At 42.4% G+C, this 25014-nt stretch overlaps 1 protein-coding gene across 9 annotated transcripts in view; it reads right to left on the bottom strand.

Annotated features, from left to right (window-relative positions):
• Positions 1-25014, bottom strand: part of TSPOAP1 (TSPO associated protein 1) — an 85373-nt gene that overhangs the window by 26212 nt on the left and 34147 nt on the right. For 8 of the 9 annotated variants that reach the window (XM_039346282.1, XM_039346289.1, XM_039346283.1 and 5 more), the window contains 8 exons: positions 24634-24654; positions 22077-22284; positions 13941-14182; positions 10766-10875; positions 8611-8720; positions 7288-8103; positions 4289-4440; positions 2635-3171 (listed from right to left, as the gene is read on the bottom strand). In XM_039346282.1, coding sequence (XP_039202216.1) covers positions 2635-3171; positions 4289-4440; positions 7288-8103; positions 8611-8720; positions 10766-10875; positions 13941-14182; positions 22077-22284; positions 24634-24654 — 2196 coding nt within the window. The remainder of the gene's footprint in view (positions 1-2634; positions 3172-4288; positions 4441-7287; positions 8104-8610; positions 8721-10765; positions 10876-13940; positions 14183-22076; positions 22285-24633; positions 24655-25014) is intronic. The other variant, XM_039346284.1, reaches the window with a different exon arrangement.

Here is a 25014-nt window from a genome sequence, read left to right as displayed (position 1 = left end):
GAGCCTGCAAAGATGAAGTGAAGAAAGCCAAGGCTCAAAATGAACTAAGGCTTGCGACCAAAGTCAAAAATAACAAAAAAAGCTTCTTTCAACATGTAAAAAACAAGAAAAAAGTGAAGGAAACGATTGGTCCATTAGTGGGTGGAAGTGGCAAGAAGGTGACAAACAACAGGGAGAAAGCAGAACTATTTAACTCGTGTTTTGCATCTGTCTTTACACAAAGGGAAAAAACAGACCAACCTATCAAAAATAGTGCCATAAAAAACAAAACAGAAACACAAGTTAAGATAGGCAAGAAAATGGTTAGGGAGCACCTATCCAGCCTAGATGAGTTCAAATCGCCAGGACCAGATGGATTACACCCCAGAGTTCTCAAGGAACTGGCAGATGTGATATCGGAGCCACTGAACTATATTTTTCAAAGATCCTGGAACACAGGGGAACTACCAGAGGACTGGAAAAGAGCTGATGTAGTTCCCATCCTCAAAAAAGGAAAAAAAATGGATCCAGGAAATTACAGACCTATCAGCCTGACCTCAATACCTGGGAAGATCCTGGAAAAGATAATCAAACAACGAATCAACGAACACCTAGAGGCAAACAAAGTCATTACTAAAAGCCAACATGGGTTTGTCAAAAATAGATCATGCCAGACAAATCTTATTGCATTCTTTGACCAAGTGACAAAATTAGTGGATCAGAGGAATGCTGTAGACATAATTTACTTGGACTTCAGTAAGGCATTTGATAAAGTAGATCACAACCTACTACTTGACAAGATAGAAAAATGTGGGGTAGACAGAACCACCACCAGATGGATCCGTAGCTGGCTGACCGGCCGTACTCAGCAAGTGGTCCTCAATGGAACTGCATCTATATGGAGGGAAGTGTGTAGTGGGGTGCCCCAGGGCTCTGTTCTGGGCCCAGTACTCTTCAACATCTTCATCACTGACTTGGATGAAGGGATAGATGGGGAACTCATCAAATTTGCAGACGACACCAAGCTGGCAGGAATAGCCAACACTCCAGAAGACAGGCTTCAGATACAGAAGGATCTGGACAGACTTGAACACTGGGCACTAACTAACAAAATGAAATTCAATGGTGAAAAAAGCAAGGTTCTACATTTAGGCAAGAAAAACCAAATGCACAAGTACAGCATAGGTGGCACCATGCTCAATAGTAGTAACTGTGAGAGGGACCTCGGAGTCCTAGTAGACAATCACTTAAATATGAGCCAGCAGTGTGCTGCAGCTGCCAAAAAGGCCAACACAGTGCTAGGCTGCATTAACAGAGGGATAGAATCAAGATCACGTGAAGTATTAATACCACTCTTTAATGCCTTGGTAAGGCCACACTTGGAATACTGCATCCAGTTTTGGTCACCACGATGTAAAAAAGATGTTGAGACTCTAGAAAGAGTACAGAGAAGAGCAACAAAGATGATTAGGGGACTGGAGGCTAAAACATATAAGGAACGGTTGCTAGAATTGGGTATGTCTAGTTTAACGAAGAGAAGGACAAGGGGGGACATGATAGCAGTGTTCCAATATCTCAGGGGCTGCCATAAAGAAGAGGGAACTAAGCTATTCTCCAAAGCACCTGAAGGCAGGACAAGAAGCAACGGGTGGAAACTAATCAAGGAGAGAAGCAACCTAGAACTAAGGAGAAACTTCCTGACAGTGAGAACAATTAATCAGTGGAACACCTTGCCTCCAGAAGCAGTAAATGCTCCAACACTGGAAGTTTTTAAGAAGAGACTGGACAGCCACTTGTCCGAAATGGTGTAGGGTTTCCTGCCCGAGCAGGGGGTTGGACTAGATGACCTCCAAGGTCCCTTCCAACTTTACTATTATTATTATTATTATTATTACATAGCTTTATTGCTCTGTTCAATACAAAACATGCAAGAACTGTTATATAGGCAAAGGGTGCGGAAACATTTTTTTAAAAATCCTGACAAATGAAGTAATATTTAGAGGCAGTTTAGGCAGACACCTACCTGGTTCACTGGAATATAAGAAATGGAGGAGATACAGCCCAATCAAATTTGCAAGGTTTCATTATTATAGCTGACCTTAATACAAGTAGTTTGAGCCATCCTATGGATCTCGTTTCCTGGTCTGGTCTATCTAGTGGGGCTGACAATTGGTTAGTTGAAAAAAGCTGGATTCACACATGACTCTAAACTATGTTCGGGTTTATTATTATTTATTTAAACGTATTGGTCACCCAACTCCAACAGAGAGGATGGCATACAAAACTAGGGGAAAAAAATATAAAAACAGCTAAAAAAAATAATCCCTTGCCTTGTGAAATCAGATACTGACTTCTAAATCATGTTTTGCTGATTTGTAAATTATGGTTTACATGGGTTAAGACAAATCATGATGAAACTGTGGCTTAGTGCAATATATGAACTGAGCTAATGACTGCCCCAAGATTCCATGTCAACTTCATGGTTAAAAAAAAATTCAAACTCAGCTCTTCCCTTTCAAAATCCAATGCTTTATATCCATCACTGGTAGTACAGTAGCTATTATGGCATACCATTGCCAGAAAGAGTGTTCATGGATTCCTCCCCGTTCCCCAACTTCTACCTATCTATCAGGAAGGAAGGAATTTCACAGTTACCTGGTTGTCTTCTCCAGATTCCTCCTTAGTAGCCTTCCTGAGCACAGCCAGATCTTCCTTCACCACACTGCCTGCAGGGGGCAGAAGATAATTCTCTTCTTCTCTTGGAAGAGTTCCGAGTTCTGGTGACACAGCCTGCACCACTGGTGTCAAGGGAGCCTTGATGTTTGAGGATGTCTCTGAATGCACATGATCCCCAGATTTTTCACTGGTAATAGTGGGCTGCAAGGTGAGTTTGGCAACTGAGTTCTTAGTGGCAGAAGGCAGTTCTTTCCCTGGAACCTGAGAAATTTGTGTGACAAGAAGAGCCTGTGCTTCCCCACCCAGAAGCCGGGAGGGGTGACAGTGCAGTTGAGATGCAGAAGAGTGGTCTACTTCTTTCAACAATGTGAAGGGGATCTGAGCTGGCACAGAATCCACTGATTCTCCATAAAGAGACACAGTTCTTACAGTCACTTCCTGACAGAGCTGGAGGATCTGCAGCTGGGAAATTTCAATCAGGACACTACCAGCTGTTGGGGAGGTAACTTCCATCACCTGAAATAAGAGTAATTAACTTTAATAAGTAGGAAGATAGATAAAGGTTGGGGTACCTTCTGCAAAAAAAAGGAAGATAGGATTGTTTATTCTTAGTCCTGAATAAGCGAGGGGGTCTCTCTAAGTAGAAAAATGGAAGACAGTAGTATGGCAACGTATAAATGGGCATATGCAATGAAAAGAAGGATAATTTATAAGGACAGAGGTTTGGAGAGATAGAGTCAATGGTATTGGTATAAATTAAATTTAAAGTTTTTTTTCTTTTTTAATCCCCTGCAATTTCTCTGTGTGTTTTGCACTTTACATAATTTCTCTTACCCCAAAGAGCAATAATACGAAGTTCTTTAAGCCACACAGTGAGCCTTTTAATAAAGCATTAGTGTATAAGACAAACCATCAGAGCTGTCTACCCTGTGTGCTAAAAAAATGTACAACGAAGAACTTTACAGATAGTCCTTGGACTTACAACCATTCATTTAGTGACCGCTTGAGGTTATGATTCTACTGAAAAAAGTGACTTACAACCAGTCCTCACACAATAATTGCCAGCATCCCCACAGTCACAATTGCAATACAGGCATGGATATTAGCATGTATTATGATGGTTGTAGGATCCCAGGGTCATGTGATCCCTTCCAGCTCTATTCTGATTGATTGATTGATTCTGATTGGCTGATTTATTGATTGTCATTTGTGACCTTCCCAGACAGCTTATGACAAAGTCAATTGGGGCAGCCTGATTCACTTAACAACCGTGTGATTCGCTTAATGACTGTGGGGGAAAAGGCCATAAAAGCAGTCATGGTCATGTGATGACTCATTTAACAACTGCCTTGCTTAGCAATGGAAGTTTTGGTTCCAGTTGTGGTTGTTAAGTTAAAGAGTGCCTATATTCAAAATAAAATCTAATAATAGATAAAGAATGATGGATTGAAATGTAAGGTGGGATGATAAATGTTTCAAATCTTATAACATAAAAAGAATATCAAACTGAGTTCTGGAGAAAATCCTTCTACTATTAGATTCTATTCCTCCGTGTTCAGTGTTGATGTCTTATCATGGGTCAAAATGATAATGTCCTAATTTTCTTCCAGCCACGCCCAAAACAACTTGGTACCTTTTGTCCATCAGCATACACTGCATAGCCAGTGACACGCACTCCGTTGGATGATCCTTCAGCATCAATGGTGACTGGCAACCAGCTGATGACCAGAATACCAGATGTGGGGCCAGGATCCACTCGGACATCCAGCGGAGCATCTGGAGACCCTGAAGAAAAAGTAATTGGCTATTTCTTCTGCAAAAACAGAAGAATGGTAAAATCGATTTGGCCCCCAAAAAATGATAGGAAGCTTGACCTAAGGTCCCTAAGACTGAAGGACTAAGGAAAAAAATACCTCTCAGAGAGCCCAAAGGAGTAACAGACTAACAAAATAACAGAATAACAGAATTGGAAGGGACCTTGGAAATCCTCTAGTCCAGCCCCCTGCTCAAACAGAGGTCCATGTGGAAGGAGGGAAAACTGAAACTGAAAGGATGGAAATATGAATGTTTTCAGTAAAGTCTTTTAAGCAATGGACTTCAGCCCTCGAAGCAGTTTTTAGAGCTTTAAACAAAGTATTTCCATCTAATAAAATATCTTCCTCCAATCACTTGCTCATTACAAGTACTACCTGTATAGCAGGAATCAGTACTTCTAAGCAATGAACATTATTCTGCCTCACGCAGAATAGCCTGCTAGATTCCGCTTGAGACAGACAGATAACTCAGTGGAATAAGTCAAACAAGGATTACTTTTATTCTGGGTATCCTCAAAACATTAACTCATGGTTATGTAGAAGTTCTTCCAGAATGTAGGAAATAATATGGACTCATTTCACAGGTAAATGAACAATGGATTTTCTCTCTTCTGCGTGTAAACCTTACATGTTGTTAGAGATCTCAGCCCAGCCACATGGCTAGAACTTAAGCAGGCAAGTAGACAAAACCTCGCAGGTAACAGGATGTCTGGTCATAAACACAAGCTCTTCCCACTGACTAGATGAACTATAGGATTAACTAACAGCTAAAACTACATTACCCATAAGCCATCGCTTAAGGAAACAGCATTTAACCCTTTAAATGCTGAACGTTCTAACATACAGTTCTTAAGCTGACTGGCTGGTCCAGCACAAACATGAGAAACATGTTCAAGGTTTGATCCGCAGTAACCTTATAGCAGAAACTACAAACAGGGCTGTAGTTACATCCAGAAATTTAGCAACAAGCAGTTTTGCAAAAAAGCCAGCAATTCAACTGCTTGATCTATGAATAACACAAAACTGAGGTCATCAATGGGGTGTTTTTATGGGTCCCCTCCTTTTGAATTGTATTGTTGTTATTCCTTCAAGTCAGTGTTGACTCCTGATGATTTGTGAACAAGTCCCTGCAGTTTTCTCGGCCAAGATTTTCAGAAGTGGTTTGCCACTGCCTTTTTTCTAGAGCTGAGACAGTGTGCCTGGCCCAAGGTCACCCAGTTGGCTTTGTGCTTAAGCCAAGACTAGAACTCAGTCTCCTACTTTCTAGCCTGTTATCTTAACCACTACACCAAACTGACTCCCTTCCTTTAAACATTAGATGAGTAATAATAGCATCAGGAACATTGTTACTGGCATACATACAGTACATTTGCTGCAAATTGTGGCATTTCAGAGGCTGCATCAAGAGATTTATCATGTCTCATTTTCTACTTTGTGCTGTTTTATTGTTCAGGGTCAAAAATAATTAATCACCTTCAAGAAGCTTGACTTCTGGTGAACTGCATTTGCTACATCCATACAGGATTTTTTTTTTGTATGATTAGGAAGTAGTTTCCTACTGCCTTCTTCCACATTCTTCTCCCAGTCCTGTAATGTTGGACTTCCCATTATTAATCAGAGTCAACCTTCCTTAGCTTCCTAGATCAGTCAAAGTCAACTGAGCATTGCCACTCAGTTGAGCAAAAGGATAAATGAGACTAACAATTCCACTTGTTTTTGATTCATAATTTGATTCATAATACAGGTAGTCCTTGACTTATGACCACAATTGAGCCCAAATATTTTGTTGTTAAGTGAGACATTTATTGAGTTGTGCCCCACTTTACAACTTTCCTTGCCACAGTTGTTAAGTGAATCACTGCAGTTGATAAGTTAGTAAACTGGTTGTTAAGTAAATCTGGCTTCCCCATTCTTTGCTTGTCAGAAGATCATAAAAGGCAATCACGTGACCCTGACACTGCAACCGTCATAAATATGAGTCAGTTGCCAAGTATCTGAATTTTGATCAAATGATCATGGGATGCTTTAGAGGTCGTAAATGTGAAAAACAGTCATAAGTCACTTTTTTCAGTGCCATTGTAACTTTGAACAGTGTCTAAATGAACTGATGTAAGTTGAGGACTACCTGTATTCATAATAAAGGCCCAAACAAAAAACAATATCACAGAGGGAAAAAACAAGAGATTCCAGATGAAACCAGCATGGTTGCACAAAGAGCTCTCTGAAAAACCAAGCAACAAAAAGGACAAATGTAAAAAAAATGGAAAGAGGGACATAACCAGCAAGAGGACCAAGAGAGCAGAAAACCAGCAAATAGCCCAAATCTGCAAGGACTGAGTCAGGAAGGCTAAGACTCAGAATGAACTAAGGATTGCAACAAATGGCCAATGTTTTAAAAAAAGTTTGTTCCAATAAGAAAGGAACAAAAAGAAAGTCAAGAAAATGGTCAATCCACTAATGGAAGAAGATGGTAAGAAAGTGATAAGCGGCAGGGAGAAAGCAGAACTGCTTAATCCTTCTTTGCATCTGTCTTCATGCAAAAGGAAAAAATAGTCCAACCTACCAAAATGATACCATGGGAGACAAAGCAGGAATGCAAATCAAAACAGGCAAGAAACTGATAAGAGAACATCTATCCAATCTAGACGACTTCAAATGGCCAGGACCAGATGGATTACATCCCAAGGTTCTGAAGAAGAGCTGGCAGATGTAATTTCAGAACCACTGAACAGTGATAATACCACTTTATACTGCATTAGTGAGGCCACATTTAGAACACTACGTCCAATTCTCCAGAATCTCTAAAAGCTATACTTACCTGCTGAAGATGTAGTGAACTGGATCTCTGTGGACAAGCCCTGCTCTTCCACCTCTGGGAATGGTTTCCAGAAAGTTTGTTGAGGCTGGACTTCCACTGTGGCAATGTAGGAAGTGTTTGGGTTCAGGTTGCGAAAAGTGTACCAATATATTCCAGCCTTCACTATATCACATGCTCCCCCATTGAGGTATATGGTATGTGGGAAATTGCTGTTGCTTGACATCCAGGAGAGCTCCACGGAAGTGGCCTTGACATTCCGCACTTGGAGGTGACTTGGAGCTAAGACAAAACCACACCCCACCAGGAACGTGCACTGCAGTCTGTCTGAGCTCCCTTTCTCTGAAATACTTTGTATGGAGATACGATAGGCTTTTGTTTTCAAGTCCAGTTTGTCAATCATGGCCTTCATCTGGGAACTGGCCTTCACATTTTCCCGGAGTTCAGTGTCCACATAGACATTGTAGCTCTGGACATCCAAGCAGCTTCCACTAGGCACCAGTGGTGGATCCCACGTCACCAAGAGGCTAGAGGCAAACTGTTTGATTAGGGTCACCTTTCTGGGATAAGGCACTACAATGGAAATACCTCCTTCTCCTTGGTCCCCTTCTAGCCTCAATGTGCTGGCATTGAGCTCCTCTGATGAATAATCACTTCTCTCTCCGCTGCTGACACTTATGCTGAGAAAACTCCGCTCAAGCGGGGAGCTTTGGGAGAGATCATGGAGTTCCTGAGGCAAGAAAGTAACCAGGTCATCATCTGCAAGTCGCTCCACAAAGTTGGAAGGGACAAGGCCTCTTCGGCCATCCATCAGCTCCCCTGAAGATGAAGTTAACAACTTGAGAGATCAGAAGACCTGTGGCCTTAGATAAAATCACTCTAACCCCCCAGGGTCCTGTTTCTAACTCAGACCACTTAAAACATATTTCCAAAACATTTCTCCTGATTTGGATAAAAGCTCCCCTCTGCAAGATATTGTTTATGATTGGAATAACAGGAAGACTGGATCTTTAACCAGATTTTAAGTTCTTATGTTTCTGGCTGCCCAAGAACAGCTACAAATGGCAGCCCAGCATATAGAAATATTAAGAATATATGATTGGTAAATACCATTGGGCTGAGAGTGACAGGCCTAAAGTTATCCCGTGGTTTCCGTGACTGTAGTTGGACTACAATTTCTCCCAGGTCTTTTCTTAGTAGTAATAATATTAACAATACTTTAAATTTATTAAAGCTGCCCACTCCCATAGGCAAGACTATTTTGATGAGTTGTTCTATACTGCGTCTCTTTTACAACTCCATTTTTTCATGCATCTTACAGCATACCTTCAAAAAAGCCATCTTCATCCATTTCTCCATAAACATAAATATACTCGCCAGCCGTAAGTGGTAATTCAGCCTCAGGATTCTCATTGGGGCCATCAAAAGGATTGTAACTGAAATGAATGTAAGGAGAACATTTTGAAGTCTAACAGGCCAAAAAGGAAATTGGCCACCATCTGAATTGGCTTCTTAAATGACGATGGCAGGGAAACTGTCTGCAAAGGTATACTAGCAAAGGCAAAGAGGACATGCAAAATCCAAAACCAAAGATGAAGAGTCTTTTCCATAGATCCTATAGTATTACTTTGGATTTTCTATGTTCCCGTTTTTGCTTTGGATTTTTCATTCTATGCAGTCTCTTTTGTAATTGTCTATGAAGATTCTCAATCGTCTAGGACCGTCATGGTTGTCCCAAAGGTGCTTTTTCAAAAGGCAACTAGGCTTTCTTTGTTTTTGCTTGAAGAACTGAAGAAGAACTGAATAAGAATTGGATAAGAAGCAAAACATCTTCAAGCAAAAACAAAGACGGTCCAGTTGGGTCTCTCTTGTAATGTTCATTTTAAATTAAGGGACTATCTAACATTAACTTCAAAAATGAGAGTTTGTGCAGATTGCTTTATAGTTCCATTGCAACTTATTTGTACTTTTTCTCCTTTCACAATTTTCTCCTTTTTTTCCTTCTTTCACAATTATTTCTGTACAGCTATATACTAAAAAATGCTGCACCTAAATTAAAAAAACAGACTTGGTGGACTTACATCTATGGCTGCCTAAGATTATTTTTGTGCAGGATTTAATAATGGAAATACTGTATATGTGTTTGTGCACTGATAAAAAGGTTACATGTTAGGAATCTAGCCTGCTTTTTTGTGCTATGTTACTGATGAGAATTTTGATGCTGCAAAAGAGGAGAAATATAAGACAAACTGTGCATGGAAAGTTTTGCATAAAATGTGAAAATGAACATGGGGACAAAAGGAGAATTCCAAACACACTAGCTACACTTCAGAAAGAAGATTAGATTTCCAAAAAATTGACCACCTTATGATTGCCAGATTAATACCTAACCCAAATTCCTATAAATATCTTGTGAGTTAAAGAGCTTTCCTCTGAAGCATTTTCTGGTCTGTCATCCCTATTTATTATTCACAGAGTGGCCACAGTGCTCCAGCTCAAAACAAGACAAAAAAAAAAAAATCTAAGTGAAGAATGAAAAAGAGCAGCTATTCTCTGCTGCATGAGAATACATCTTATCTGCTAATCTCCTACATATTTCAATTTCTACAATGCAGGCTGAAGTCTGCCAATAAGTATCTGCAGATCAAATACCCCAGCTGTCATTAGAAGGTAAACTGAATGATATTTTGAACTGAATGGACGACATTCTCTAAATCATTGACCAATATGATCTGGATGACATTCATTCCTGCTTTGAAATAAACCTGGTGAATAGGAAAACCTTGAGAAAAACCATGCATGCATATCCCTTCCCCCAGGCTAACCTCTTTAAGGGTAAAACATTACACATAAAGCAGATAAAAAGAAAGAATAAATAAGAGGTTAAAGAGAGGAGATAAGAGAAAAGGAAAGGAAGCCTAGGTAACTACATCTATATTATAACATTCACATCACATCCCTATACTGTTCTATTTTGAAAACCATTCTTATCTCCATTATTTCCATACATTGCTTTTTTTCTTGTAAACCTATCCATCTTTCTGTTTTTGAGGATTTCATCAATTCCATCAGCTCTTACATCATCCCCATTCTTCTCTTTCTTCATATATTTATTTTGCAATTCACTCTTCATTCTCTTGATATGACTAAGCCACCTCAATATACAGTATAACATCATTTCATATTAGATGCTCATTTTTGTAGTTGGTCCAAGCATGACCCTGTACATGTTTTGTCACACACAGTTCTTAATTAACATATTAGACATTCTATCAAGATGCACGAATTCATATAGTTAATCTTATATTTCTCTTTCCATACATAACTTGCAACTGTTCATTGCCTGCCTTACCAAACACAACTCCATCAGTCTCTAGATACAATAATTCTCCCGTTACATCATATAAAATCTAATATTTGTTACAAATCATTTGTATTCTTAACATTTAATGTCACAGTTGGATCCTTTGTACAACCCTACCTATATCGAGCCAAGAAGACCTGAAGTTTTACTGGATCATGGTTCTCCTGCTCAGGTACCAATGAGATGCTGTCAGTGTCCAATTCTTCCATTTCACTGGCTGTATCCACCTAAGGACATGTAGAAAATGATGAAATAGCTGTATTTGCAGAAGATGCTTAATTAAGGCAACTAAAGGTTTAACAGCAAACTTCATTTTAACCTTGAACTATTTGTTTTAATGATTCAGCATGCTGTAAAAACTCAATCCAGTTGGTTATTTTACAGCTCAGTGTATTATGCAAATCTAGAATACAGTCTAATTCAGGAACCAAATTTAGCACATTCCAATTCAGTTCACTTCAAGATATTGCTTATGACCTTTAAAGCCCTACATAGCGTGGGGCCTGGTTTCCTACCAAACTATCTTTATCCCTTTACATCAGCCCGTCCCACTCAATCAGGCAGGGAAGGTATATTGCAGACCCCATCAGTTAAAGAATTCTGACTGGCAGCATCCAGGAAAAGAGCTTTCTCTGCCATTGCCTCCGTCCTGTGGAACACTTTCCCCCACAGAGGTGAGATGGGCCCCGGTTCTCCTGGCCTTCTAGAAAAGCGTGAAAACACAGCTTTGCAACTTTACTTGGGATGCACAGAGGACCATGCAGCCTTGGGGCTGTCTACTGGCCTAAATGCCCTCACCCCACCTTTTAATTATTTTTAATAGCAATAGCAATACCACTTCATAGTGCTTTACAGCAGGGGTCTCCAACCCCCGGTCCATGGACTGGCACCAGTCCGTGGCATGCCAGCAACTGGTCCGTGCAAACAAACAAAGCCCCACCCTCAGGATGCAGGCAGCATGCAAAGCTACTGTATGCCTCGTTCAGTCCACAGAAAAACCTTTCTCTACGGAACTGGTCCCAGGTGTCAAAAAGGTTGGGGGGCATTGCTTTGCAGCCCTCTCTAAACAGTTTACAGAGTCAGCATATTTCCCCCAGTAATCTGGGTCCTCATTTTACCGATCTCGGAAGGATGGACTTGGGCCTGTGAGAATCAAACTGCTGGCAGTCAGCAGATTTAATCTGCAATACTGCATTCTAACTATTACACCACCACCACCAATTTAATATTCCTTACCTCTTTTAAATTTAAATTTATTATTAAATTTTATATACTGTTTTTATGCTTTTAATATTTTTTAATATTTTATTTGCACACTGCCGAGAATCCCTTTGTAAGGGAGATGGGCGGTTCTTAAATATGATAGATAGATAGATAGATAGATAGATAGATAGATAGATAGATAGATAGATAGGGCCTTTGAGATTCCCTATAGCCCTCCCCCTCTGCAGGGAGGCTGGACACATTTGAGTGGTCCACCAACGACTGATAGACCCTAATGGGTTCTAGAAGGAAATGGGGGATATTCTGAGGGCTTTGTTGCATGGTGCTGCTGAAGCTCTGGTTCCATTCTGGAACCAAAAGGGTAGCTGAGACTTGACAGAATTGCATGTCTCTTGACCCATTGAACCAAAATAGGTTAACATCTAGCCATTGGCCTAATTGTACGCAAGCTTCTACCTCAGGGGTCTTCAAACTTGGCCCTTTTATGACTTGTGGACTTCAACTCCCAGAATTCTTCAGCCAGGCATGCTGGCTGAGGAATTCTGGGAGTTGAAATCTACAAGTCATAAAAGGACCAAGTTTGAAGACCCCTGCTCTACCTCATTTCCAGAAACACCCCATCCCTTTTACTAAATCAGGCTGATTTCATTTCTGATATTTTTCCACCAGTGAGCAAAATCTTTCTTATTCAAACACCTCTTTTCTGGAGATTTGCTGGTGAGTTGGATGATACTTTTTTTTAAAAAAAAAAAAAAATGTGTTTCAATTAGGCTGTAAATTTTTAAACTTGCTTTTTAATTAGACTTTTTGTTTTTATTTTAATTTTATTCGATTCGCTGCCATATTTTCTCCAGTTTAATGCAACTTTCATAATATTCCAGTTGGACCTTTATTGTTTATTTGTTTAGTCACTGCACCCTTAATTATTTTCCCTTTCTAGAGAAACAAGCACTTGGTTAATAATGTTACTAGCTGAACGAACACTCCTGATTTTGGTGCAAGTTGAGTCCCCAGTGATCATCGTGATCAGAGCTTGCAACTCTGCTGTTTCCATGGATGGGGAAATTCTGTTTCCTAGCAGATGTTCTCTCTAAAATAGATGAGCCATGGGGGAGGAGCAGGGAGAGGAACAATTAAGCACTGGGGCTTTGCATGTCTTGCAAAAGAAGAGGACCTTAGAGGTAGTCCTTACTTAACAACTGGTCACTTAGTGATTGTTCGACCTTATGACAAAACCCTCACCAGCACCACCCCAAAAAGTATTGGTGACCTGGTTCTGGAGTTCTGATAGCAGTGTGACCCTTGTGGTTACATAACCACATTTCAGGCACTTGGCAATTGGTTCACCTTTACAACAGGTTGCAGCATCCTGGTGTGACACAGCCTGATTTATGATATTTCCAGCAAAAAATGCCAATAGTGATTGACTTGCTTAATGACCATGGCACTGACAACCACTGCAAAAAAGGTCATAAAATCAGATCAATCACATGGGTGCCTCAACTTACAATCGTCATGATTTACCACAGACATATCGGGCTCCAGTAAGTTCAAAAATTGAGGCCAACATATATTTGTTTAGACCAGTGTTTCTCAATCCTGGGCACTTCAAGATGTGTGAACTTCAATTCTCAGAATTCTAGGAGTTCAAGTCCACTCATCTTAAAGTGACCAAGATGAGAGACACAGATCTAGTCACTATCTCTTTGAGTAAAAGTGCAAAAGGACAAACCACTGACAATGGGGAAAATACTTCCAAATGCTTGGCATTTTTTTTTATGTCAATTCATCCCCTTCAGAAGAGAAGGAAGATTTTTCCCTCTAACCTGTTCAGAAGACAACAGAAAGTTAGAGCTTGTTGCTAATTATTTTTGGCTAGGTTTACTCTTATTCACTTACAGTATCTGGGCTTATTTACTGGGATATAGGATATAGGTTTGCAAATGGTCAAAACAGCACAGATCACTCTCATATGTGCTTTGTATTGTGAAAGGGTTGAGAGATGGCCCAACCATCTCTATGTTCAGAAATCAAAAGCTGTCAATCTCTTCATATATCCATTACTGACCTCAGGAGTGGGGCAAGATTTGGGACTGTTGTGCATGGACTCAGATCTGGAAGAGCTGGACTGGGCTTCCAACTTCGTGATTGATTTTTTTGAGGCAACTGGAGGACTGCTTGTATCTGGACTTCGCGCCACAGGAGACACCACAGGATCCATGAACCGAACTGTCACTGGAGAGAACCTTTCCACATCTTCATTTTGAACTTTTCTACTTCTCCATGGAGATACAGGGACAATTTCTGGATCTGAAACCAAACATTGTATATCACACTAGACAGGGAGGACAAACAAAACCATAGAGGTCATACAACATTCAGGTTTAACTACAGAAAGGAACCACAAAGCTGACACACAACACCAACTTTCCCTTTTTGAAACATAAAATCTGAACCACTTTTCTTTCTCCCCCCCCCCCAACACACATGTACAGACAACCTAAAAGAAAGAAGCAATTTTAGTCTTTTTCTCAGAAAATTTTAAATTTACTGCATGGATTTAAGTCTACTGCATAGACACAGAGGCTGAATGTTTTGAAAAACTGTAGACTCTCCAATTTACCTAGACAATCCTTTATAAACAATCCAAGGGCCTCATAGCTACTAAGAAAGGCAGAAGTCAAATTCATGACCTTTAAAATACTGCAGTGCTTAAGTGAGAAATTACCAGCATGGGGTAAACACAGAGAAAACTTTCAGGATGGAACAAGAAACAAATAAAGCTATTTAAAGCTCCTCTTGAGTCCATATGAAATGCCTTTAGCAAAGGTCTCCTGTTCCATGTCTGAATGAGTCACAGTTTTGGGTGTTTTTCCTTCCAAGCAGCTTCCACTGGGTGGAGATGTTCCAATGCTGGAGAGGGAACTAATCACACCCTCTGCCAGGACGAAGCAACGTAAGGCACACCACCAATGACCTGGGTTGTCCCTTTTCCCAATCAGTCTCCATCAGGCTGAGAAAAACAGCCTTAGCCAAACTTGGTTCATAAGGAAACAGTTCCCTTTAAATGGGGGCAGCCTCTTGTGTTGCTGCAGTTCTCACATAGAAGAAAACTATTTGTTACTGTGAATATTTTTTTACCCAAAAATTTCTGCCAAAGCAACTTCAGTGCCAGCCTTGCATAACCCCATTATGCTATAGGACTTCTAGAGCGTTTCATTCTGAAATTAATTGCTTCAGCTGCTGTTCTGGTACACAGGAAGTAAAGACAACTTTGCTGAGTTTCATTCAAGCTGCCTGAGTTGTTGGATACGAGATGGGTGGCAAATAAATTTAATCAATCAATCACTCATTTCACAGCTGCTGGGCAGTGATTCTGTATTCAGGGGTGTCAAACTGCCGGCCCACGGGCCGGTTTCATCATACCAAAACCACACCCACTCCATTACCGGCTGTTATGTCCTGAGCCTATGCAAGCAGGCTCGAGGCATTGCAAACGGTCCTAAACAGGTGCAAGTTGCCCGGGACCAGACAGGCTGTCACCAGTACTTGTGTGCATGCGCAAGTGCTGGCGTGCCAAAAGTTGCAGATTGACCCGGGAATGGCCTATATAAGAGGCCAAGAGTTTTGGGCGTTGCCGGCGTCTTCCAACTGTAAGCTGAACTAAGAATAAAGAAATCTTGAGAACTACAACTGCTTCTCGTGTCTTGCCATTTCGCGAAGGACGCAACACTGGCGACGAAGGTGGGATGCCTTACATCAATCGAAAAGGTGGAAGCTTACCCAAGTGAGTCCTGAGTGGCAGGAACGGCGTTGACTCGGCAGCTACCCACCAATCCAGCGTGCATTCGGGGGTAGGCTGGCAGATAGACCCTTCCTTCTACAAAATAGCAAAAATTGGAAGGCTTTCGGAATTCGACGTCTCACAGCCAGAGAGGTGGGAGTCCTACGTAGCCAGGGTGGAAAACTACCTCAAGGTAAATCAAGTACGGGAAGATAGTTTAAAGGCTGCCACCCTGCTGTGCGTTTGCGGTCAAGACGCATTCGAAATCGCTGAGAACCTTGCAGCACCTGTCCCTCTAGAGTCTGTCAGCTACGCAGATCTAAAAAAGCTACTGAAGGAGCACTTCCAGCCCAAGATGTCCGTCATCACGTGGTGCCACACCTTCGAGCAGAGGGATCAACGACCCGGAGAATCGGCCAAGGAGTACATCGCCGCGTTGAGGAAAGCCGCCAAACATTGCGAGTTCAAAGACCTCGAAGAACGACTGAGGGACAGATTTGTATGCGGTCTAAAGCATAGAGAGTTACAACAGAGACTTTTCGCCAAGGAGGACTTGTCATTCCAAGATGCCTTGAGAGAGGTCACCGCAGAAGAAGCAGCGGGCGGCGCCATCAAGAACATGCGGCCGATCAGAAACAGTCCAGATGCTGCGTCCGTGCACCAGGAAGAAGTCCAAAGGAACTCTGAGGAGGATCCTGACGAGGAAGTGGACCGTCTCCACCCCACAAAGGAAGGGAAACAAAAAGGAAGCTCTTCAGCTCTCCCCAAGTGCCTCAGTTGTGGAGGTCGCCACAAGAGAACCAACTGCAAGTTCCGCTCCGCTATCTGCAGGGCGTGCGGAAAACAAGGACACATTGCAGCTGTGTGCCTGGGCCGTCAGAAGGTACAACCTCAGGAAGAATTGCGCCTGAAAGGTACCAGGGTTCCCAGCCAAAACAGGGTGGGGTTTTGCGCTTCGCGAAGAAGCATCTATAGGACAGGCACACACAAGCCCATTAAGAAAAAGCTGTCACTTAAGGTGAAGCTACAAGAGGTTCCATTGGCTATGGAACTGGATACAGGGTCTGCACTTTCAATCATTTCCATGCAAACGTTTAGGAAGATTTGTGGAACTCAGGCTAAGCTGAGGCCTTCTGACATTGTGTTAACAGACTTTCAAAACTCCAGAATGTGTGTTGAGGGGGAGGCCACCCTTAACGTACAGTATAAGGATTTTGAAGGTCCACTAGATTTAATAGTAGTAGGGGGTGAACGAAAGAGTCTCATAGGACTCGATTGGTTTGAGACCTTGGGAATACACGTCACAGGGCTCAATAGTCTGCAAACACTTGACCTACAAGAAGTCTGCAAAGAATTTACAGATGTCTTCAGCCCCCAGCTGGGCACATACAAAGGACCCCCTGTGTCATTAAAACTAGACCCCACTGTCACTCCCATTAGAATTAAAGCAAGAAGGGTCCCTTTTGCTTTAAAAAGTAAAATTGACACTGAGTTGGACAAACTGATTCAGCAAGGAATTCTAGAACCTGTTGACTCCAGTCCCTGGGAAACCCCCATTGTCACGCCTCTCAAGGCAAATGGGGACATTCGCATCTGTGCTGATTACAAATGCACTCTGAATAAGGCATTGCAGCAACATGCCTATCCTGTTCCTGTGGTCAGTCATATTCTGGCCTCCCTCAAGGGGGGGCACGTTTTTGCAAAGCTTGACCTAGCTCAGGCATATCAACAGCTGCCTGTTGATGATGATACTGCTGTAGCGCAGACCATTGTGACCCACAGAGGGGCCTTCAAGGTGAAGAGGCTACAATTTGGAGTAAATGTCACTCCTGGAATTTTCCAAAGCGTAATGGAAAACACACTACGGGGTATACCAGGGGTTTGCCCCTATTTTGATGATGTCTTAATTGCAGGAGATTCTACACACAATTTAGCTGAGAGATTAAGAGCTGTCCTGTTAAGGTTCAGGAAAACGGGCCTCAAGCTTAAGAAGGACAAATGTAAAATTGGGGTGCCTTCTACTGATTTTTTGGGATTCAAAATTGATGCTACTGGGATTCACCCTGCTGAATCCAAACTGAAAGCTATTATGCATGCTCCCAGGCCAAAGTCTAAGGCCAAACTACAGGCTTTCCTGGGCCTTCTGAATTTCTACAATTCCTTTCTTCCACATAAGGCTAGTGTAGCTGAGCCTCTTCACAGGCTATTAGACAAACAGGCAGTGTGGCAGTGGTCACAAAAACATGAGGCAAGTTTCAATGAGGTCAAGGCCTTACTCACTTCTAACAGTGTACTCGCACATTTCAATGAATCCCTTCCTGTGTGCATCGCTTGTGATGCTTCTCCTTATGGGGTAGGAGCTGTACTAAGCCACCTCAGGGCAGATGGAACTCAGGTTCCTGTTGCATATTACTCCAGAACCTTGTCTGCTGCTGAGCGTAATTATGCTCAAATAGACAGGGAGGCTTTAGCTGTGGTTGCTGGAATTAAAAAATTCCATGATTTTTTTATATGGCAGGCATTTCACGGTCTTCACTGACCATAAGCCTTTGTTGGGACTGTTTACCACACGTAAGCAAACTCCCCAAATCATCTCCCCCAGAATGCTAAGATGGTCTATCTTTCTTTCTGCCTATGATTTCTCCCTACTTCATAACCATGGGAAGGAAATGGGCCATGCTGATGGCCTCAGTAGGTTACCCCTGCCGGTAATAGAAGCTGACCCTGCTCCAGCTATCAATCTTCTCTCCATTCAGGCCTTGCCCGAGTCTCCTTTGAATGCCAGAGATGTAGCCGCTGAATCAGGCACAGATCACACACTTTCACGTGTCCTTTCTTGGGTTTTATCTGGATGGCCAGAGAGTTGTCCTGGCACTGAGTTTCAGAGTTTCTGGTCTAAAAGGAACGAGTTGTCCACCTTCCAGGGTTGTCTGCTTTGGGGAAGCAGAGTTGTCATTCCTACCTCAATGAGGACTAGGGTCTTAGGTTCCCTCCACAAGGGTCATCCTGGCATTGTACGCATGAAGGCACTCGCGCGCAGCCATTTGTGGTGGCCTGGGTTAGATAGTGACATTGAAGCTAAGGTGCACGCATGCCACCTTTGCCAACGCTCGCGCCCCGAAATGCCACAAGCTCCTGTACATAGATGGGAGGAAACACAGTCTCCATGGTCTAGGGTGCACATTGACTACGCTGGGTCCTTTCAGGGTCAATTCTTCTTGGTCCTAGTTGACAGCCATTCAAAATGGCTTGAGGTTGTACCTGTATCTTCCACCACTGCTGCAAATACTATTCAAGTACTGAGGGGGATTTTTGCTGCACACGGGCTTCCAGATGTCCTCGTGTCTGACAATGGCCCTCAATTCACTTCTTCCGAATTCCAAGCTTTCTTACAGGCTAACATGATTCGTCATACCACCTCTGCACCTTTCCATGGCTGAACGCATGGTTCGCATCACCAAGGACGCCTTGAAGAAAATTACCTACGAAGACTGGCATCACAGGTTGGCTGACTTCCTCCTTTCTTATCGCACTACACCGTCCACTTCTACGGGGAGGAGCCCAGCTGAACTTCGTTGGGGGCGCAAACTGACTACCAAGCTTGACCGGTTGCATCCGGATAGACTGCCTTCTTCTTACACACGCCCCAGGGCACCTAGACAACTCCTTGTGGGTGCCCCGGTTTGGACTCGTAATTACGGTCCTGGTCATTCATGGGTCCCCGCTTCTATATCCAGGGTCACAGGTCCTCTGTCTTACGAGGTGTCCCTGGACAATGGTCGTGTCCTGCGTCGACACATCGACCAACTTCGCCCTAGACGGGACCTTCCCGCTGAGACTCCTGGGTCTTTTCCGGGGGGAGGGGGACCCCTTTGGGCAAGGGGAAGGGCATGGGCTGCTGCCCATTATCAATGAGGAAGCCACAAACGGCTCATCTCAAGATTCCGCGAGTGCTCCAAACAGGAATTCAAGGAGCCCAACTAGATACCAGGCATCAACGCCTACTCCAGCCAGGGAGTCACCCCGGGGGCATAATCACTACTCACCCACATCACACAGTACTCCAGTCAGGGAGGATACCCGGGAGCATCCCAATAAACCATTTCCCGCAAGAGAGCTGGCACACACTCCTTCTAGTTGGCCCGACACTACCCCTGTCCCTAGAAGGGGGCAAACATACAGGGAGGTGGTCGAGGAACCAAATCCCGACTACAACACCTCTGACTTCACTCAGGGGACAACTGAGTTTTGGGACAGTACTGAAACCCCCACAAGCCTGGGGACAGAACGGGAACCAGGGGACAGACAACCTCCTGACAGATCTTGGACGGACCTTGGAGGTTCTACAGAATCGCCCAACAGTGACAGTCACTTAGAGGGGCCAGAGAGCCTGCAGCAAGGCAGGACAACCAGGTTAAACAAAGAAAGAAGCCCTGGCCTGACGAGCCCGGTGGGGAAGCAAGCAGGCCAGGCATTGGAGCACAGTCCTTGGGAACCACCAAGGCAAAACAAGGGGGACAGGCACGCATCACCCCTCAGTCAAGGGGTACTTGGCAGGTACCCAGAAGTTAGGAGGTCACAGAGAGCCAGGAAATCTCCTAAGTATTTAGAAGATTTTGTAACTCTATTGGCAAAACAGAGTTAACAGAGGGAACAGAACACTTAGACTAATGGAAGCAAAAGTAATACCTGGCATTGGGTAATATGGCACTACACTCGCAATGGGTTATGTGTTACTATGGCATGGTTAATAGTTTTAACCCGGGGGGAAGGGGTGTTATGTCCTGAGCCTGTGCAAGCAGGCTCGGGGCATTGCAAATGGTCCCGGACAGGTGCAAGTTACCCGGGACCAGACAGGCTGTCGCCAGTACTTGTGCGCATGCGCAAGTGCTGGTGCGCCAAAAGTTGCAGATTGACCCGGGAATGGCCTATATAAGAAGCCAAGAGTTTTGGCCGTTGCCGGCGTCTTCCAACTGAACTAAGAATAAAGAAGTCTTGAGAACTACAACTGCTTCTCGTGTCTTGCCATTTCGCGAAGGACGCAACACTGGCAATGCAAAAAGAGTCATGATATGTCGCAACACATCACATGACATGGCGAGTTTGACACCTGTGCTGTTTTGGGAGGAACTCCTGGGCTCTTTGATTTTTCCAAGTTGCATCATGGCTCATCCCTGTTTTGTTTTTTAATTTGTTAATTGCTTTCTGGCTGCTCTGAGGGATACTTTTGCTGCAATTTCAGCAGTAACTTGCAGGAGTTTTCCCCTATTTTGTTCCTTGCCACAAAAAAAGCAAACATGCTGAAGAAAGAACAGGGAGGGGGAGGGGGTATCCAGTCTGCAAATTTTTATTATTCTCCCTCTGGCTGCTTGGAAGGGAACAGTGTCTGATTCAGGACAGTCATGGAGCACTGCAGAGCACTGCAGAGCACTGAAAATATGCTGATGGTTTGCCAAGGCAAAGCTGGTGGCCATAATTGGATCACTGGTCATTCTAGTTCTGTATCATCTAAACCAGAGGTAGACAACCTTGGCTCTTTTATGACTCGGGAACTTCAGGAATTCTGGGAGTTGAAGTCCACGAGTCATAAAAGAGCCAAGGTTGCCTACCCCTGATCTAAACTGTATCATCTAAACTGACCAGCAGTATTTAGGCAAGATCTTTTCTTGAATCTATTTAGAGAAGTTGTGGATTGAATGGAGGATCTTTTGTCTATAACACCATGGTTCAGTATGAGCTACAGCTTCTACTTCAGGTTATGACTGAGATCATTCTAAAATAATTAAAACATCCTTCCCTAGTATGGCACCCATCAGCTGATTCTGACTATAACTCCCAGGATTCCAAGCCAGCAGTGACTTGTTGATAAGACATCCTGAGAATCACAATCCAACACATTTAGAAGACACCAGGATGAGAAAAGCAAGCATTACATCAGTCACCATATAAAATACAGGTACTCCTCAACTTATGACCACAACTGAACCCAAAATTTCTGTTGCTAAGTGAAATACTTATTGCGATTTTTGACCCATTTACGACCTTTCTTCCATAGTTGTTAAGTGAATCACTGCCATTAAGTTACTAACACGGTTGTTAAGTGAATCTGGCTTCCCCATTGACTTTGCAAATAGTGGTCACGTGACCCTGGGACACTGCAACCATCATAAATATGAGCCAGTTGCCAGGCATCTAAATTTTGATCATGTGACCATGGGGATGCTGCAACAGTCATAAGTGTGAAAAATGGTCATAAGCCATTAGTAACTTCAAACAGTCACTAAATGAATGGTTGTAAGTCAAGTACTGCCTGTGTGTAGTTGAAAATATTTAGATGACTTGTTGCTTCCCTTTCTGAATTATTCTGTTGTCAACAAGAACCTCAAAGAAACATGCAAGGGTTCTCTTCTATACTGTCACCTTTCTGCTTGAAGCCATCGGAGAACTGTGGAGAATTCTGGCAAGTAGCAAAGACAATCTCTGAAGTCACCAGGGACGAACAGAAGGAGGATGTGGATGGAAGACCTAATTTCCCAGTTTGGAGGCGAAATCGACTGAGTTCCTGAGAGAGGAAGTTAAACTGTTCTGTGTGGCTGCGACATTGGTTTTCCAACTCTCTCACACGGGCCTGCATCGCAAAGAAAAAACATTAGCTACAGCTGAAGGCAGATCTTAGGAACATAAAGGGATTTTAATGGAGCAGAAGAAGATGGTCTATGTTGCAGGTTAGTATCCACTGACACACACTAATTAGTTTAAGTTCACTATGGCCCCCTGACAAAAAGTACGCCCACCCCCCCGTACCTCAAGTGGGCTTCAACCAGAATTCTCAGCATTACTCAGTTCTGGCTATGAAAGTTGCAATAACATGACTGGAAGCTGCCATGTTGGAAGAAGTTGGCTTAGAGTTAACCCAAGGACATTGATTGATTGATTGATTGATTGATTCATTCATTCATTCATTCATTCATTCATTCATTCATTCATTCATTGTTCCTGGGTATTCCATTTTAGGTGGATTACATGATCATTTCCCAGCCAGTGGGTCCTAGATCTTTGAAAAATTTAATTTCATGATGCATCTACTTGGCCCAGCATAGCAAAATTATATAACATGGTTCTGCAAATGCACGCATTAGTTTCCTGTTTGTTTTGGGACTCAGTAGTGTTGGTGGTATCTCAGCAACTATTCCCTTCTATATGAGTTTGCCTGCTTGTTAAGATCAATGGAGAGACCTCTGTTTCCCAGCAGTGGCAGAAGTGGAAAGGGTGAGACATATCAAAAGATTTTCTCTGTGACCCGATCTAAATTTTGGAATTTGCATCCTCAGGAAATCAGATTGGCACCTTTTCTGATAGGGAATACCTTCCTTTTGGGATAAGGCATAAGCAACATAAATTTTAGAAGGTGCTGTTTTCTCACTCTGCCCACTACATACTGTATTTTTATTACATATTTTGTAATTGGTTTTGTAAAATTTTTCAGCACTACCTTTGATAGAGGAAAGCTTCCAGTAATTTTTTGGGAGGATAAAGGGATCAGTTTTAAAAGACAGCCCTGTGCTGAACTGTGGGATAAACCTACACGTGCAAAGATCAGCCATCGCAGATGATCACAAGAGGAAACAGTGTGAAATGTTAGAACCCTGACAGAGGGAAAACAATTGTGACTGCAAAGAAACTAGAATGAAAAAAAAACCACCCTAGTTTTTCTTTCCTTTCTGCAAAAGCCTCTGAAAGAATGTAAGAACATTAGTAAAAAGAGGTTGGGTGGATTATTGCTTTTATGATTACGAAACATAAGAGCCCAATTGCAGATTGAACATGTTATTAATGACAATGAATAGAAGACACAGGAGTTATCTTTGCCATCATACATTTCCCCACCACCACCACCACGTTTCTATGTTAATCACATCTACATTATCTAGTTATTCTACAGAACAATGCATGCACACCATCTTCTCCTCTGTATGCCACAAAGAACAAGGGCAAGGAATCTTCTTCCAGCCAAATATTTCTAGCTAATTAATGGATACAGTATAAGAAAAGTACATGAACTCAGTTTAAGGATTAGTGTGTGGGGGGGGGGGAACTATCTACAACCAAAAGACAAGTGAAACAGGAGACAAAACCATTTTCTGACTTCAAAGTTAGTTGTTAGCTAACTTTTTAGTAAGAGTCCCTTCAGACTGGAGAAATCCCACAGGTGAAGCTTAATGCTTAAGATGGAAAGACGATAGCCCAGTAACAAAGAAGAGCAAGGTATGAAGAATCAGCAATTTATAATCAGTTTTAATTAGTGTATTAAATGGGAATGGGTGACCGGAGTTCAAATCCCCAAATTTGGGCACTTGCCACTGGCATATATTTATGATGATTGCAATGTCCCAGGGTGATGTAATCACCAACAAGCAAAATTAGTGGGGGAAGTGAGATTTGCTTGACAACCACATGATTCATTTAACAACTGCAGTGATTTACTTAGTAACTGTGTCAGAAAAAGGTCATAAAATCGAGCGTAACTCACTAAACAACTGCCTTGCTTAGCAATGACATTCTGGTCTCAATTGTGGTTATAAGTCAAGGAGTATCTATAGTGAAGGACACATTAACAGTGTCAAATTTACATATTTTCCCACACTCCCATTACTGCTTGGATGTTGTGAAGTTGGACATTTCTTCCCTTCCTTTCTGACATTCGACAGAAAGAACAGCCTTGTGCAATTGAAACCTTGCTCTTGTTCTGCAGGGCTAATACAGATGCAACAATTTTGTGTAAGTTTGGAAACGAGAAATATACATTACTGCTTCTCAAATGCATTTTGGTTTTTCTCCAATTCTTTCATTGGATACTCTACATAATATGTATAAAACATAGTGTTTCTCTGTTCCAAATGCCACTGAAACAATCAAGAGTTGTTGGAGGAAAGAGGGGAAAACCAGACATTTTTGGCACATCTGAGACCATTAGTACCTGCATAGAATCCAAGGAATTCTGACAAGACAAGAAACAGCAGAAGAAGAAAAAGTTGTTAACTGCACATCACCATCATCCTTAAGTACAAATCGGGTGATTGATTGCAGGACTGGATAAATCAATTGAAAATCCACATCTGGAAGTGTAATGGATTGTGAGATTAACCTTGGGAGACAGGAGAAAGAGCTGTAGCCTAGGTGATACTCAGATAGGAAATATCTCAGACCCTCTTTCTCCTGTCTTCCAAGGTTATTCTCACAGTCCATTACCAGATGAGGCATTGCCTTCTGACCAATGAACTGCAATGGGAAATCTCTTAGTATTTTCCATGGTGACAAATTTAATCAGGTCTTTTTCTTTAAAGATAAGTACATACTC

Source organism: Crotalus tigris, unplaced genomic scaffold (assembly GCF_016545835.1).
Source record: "Crotalus tigris isolate CLP2741 ecotype Arizona unplaced genomic scaffold, ASM1654583v1 scf7180000017987.690289119674:8195010, whole genome shotgun sequence".
Taxonomy (NCBI): Eukaryota; Metazoa; Chordata; class Lepidosauria; order Squamata; family Viperidae; genus Crotalus; species Crotalus tigris.
This window is presented reverse-complemented; position numbering and strand designations above follow the sequence as displayed.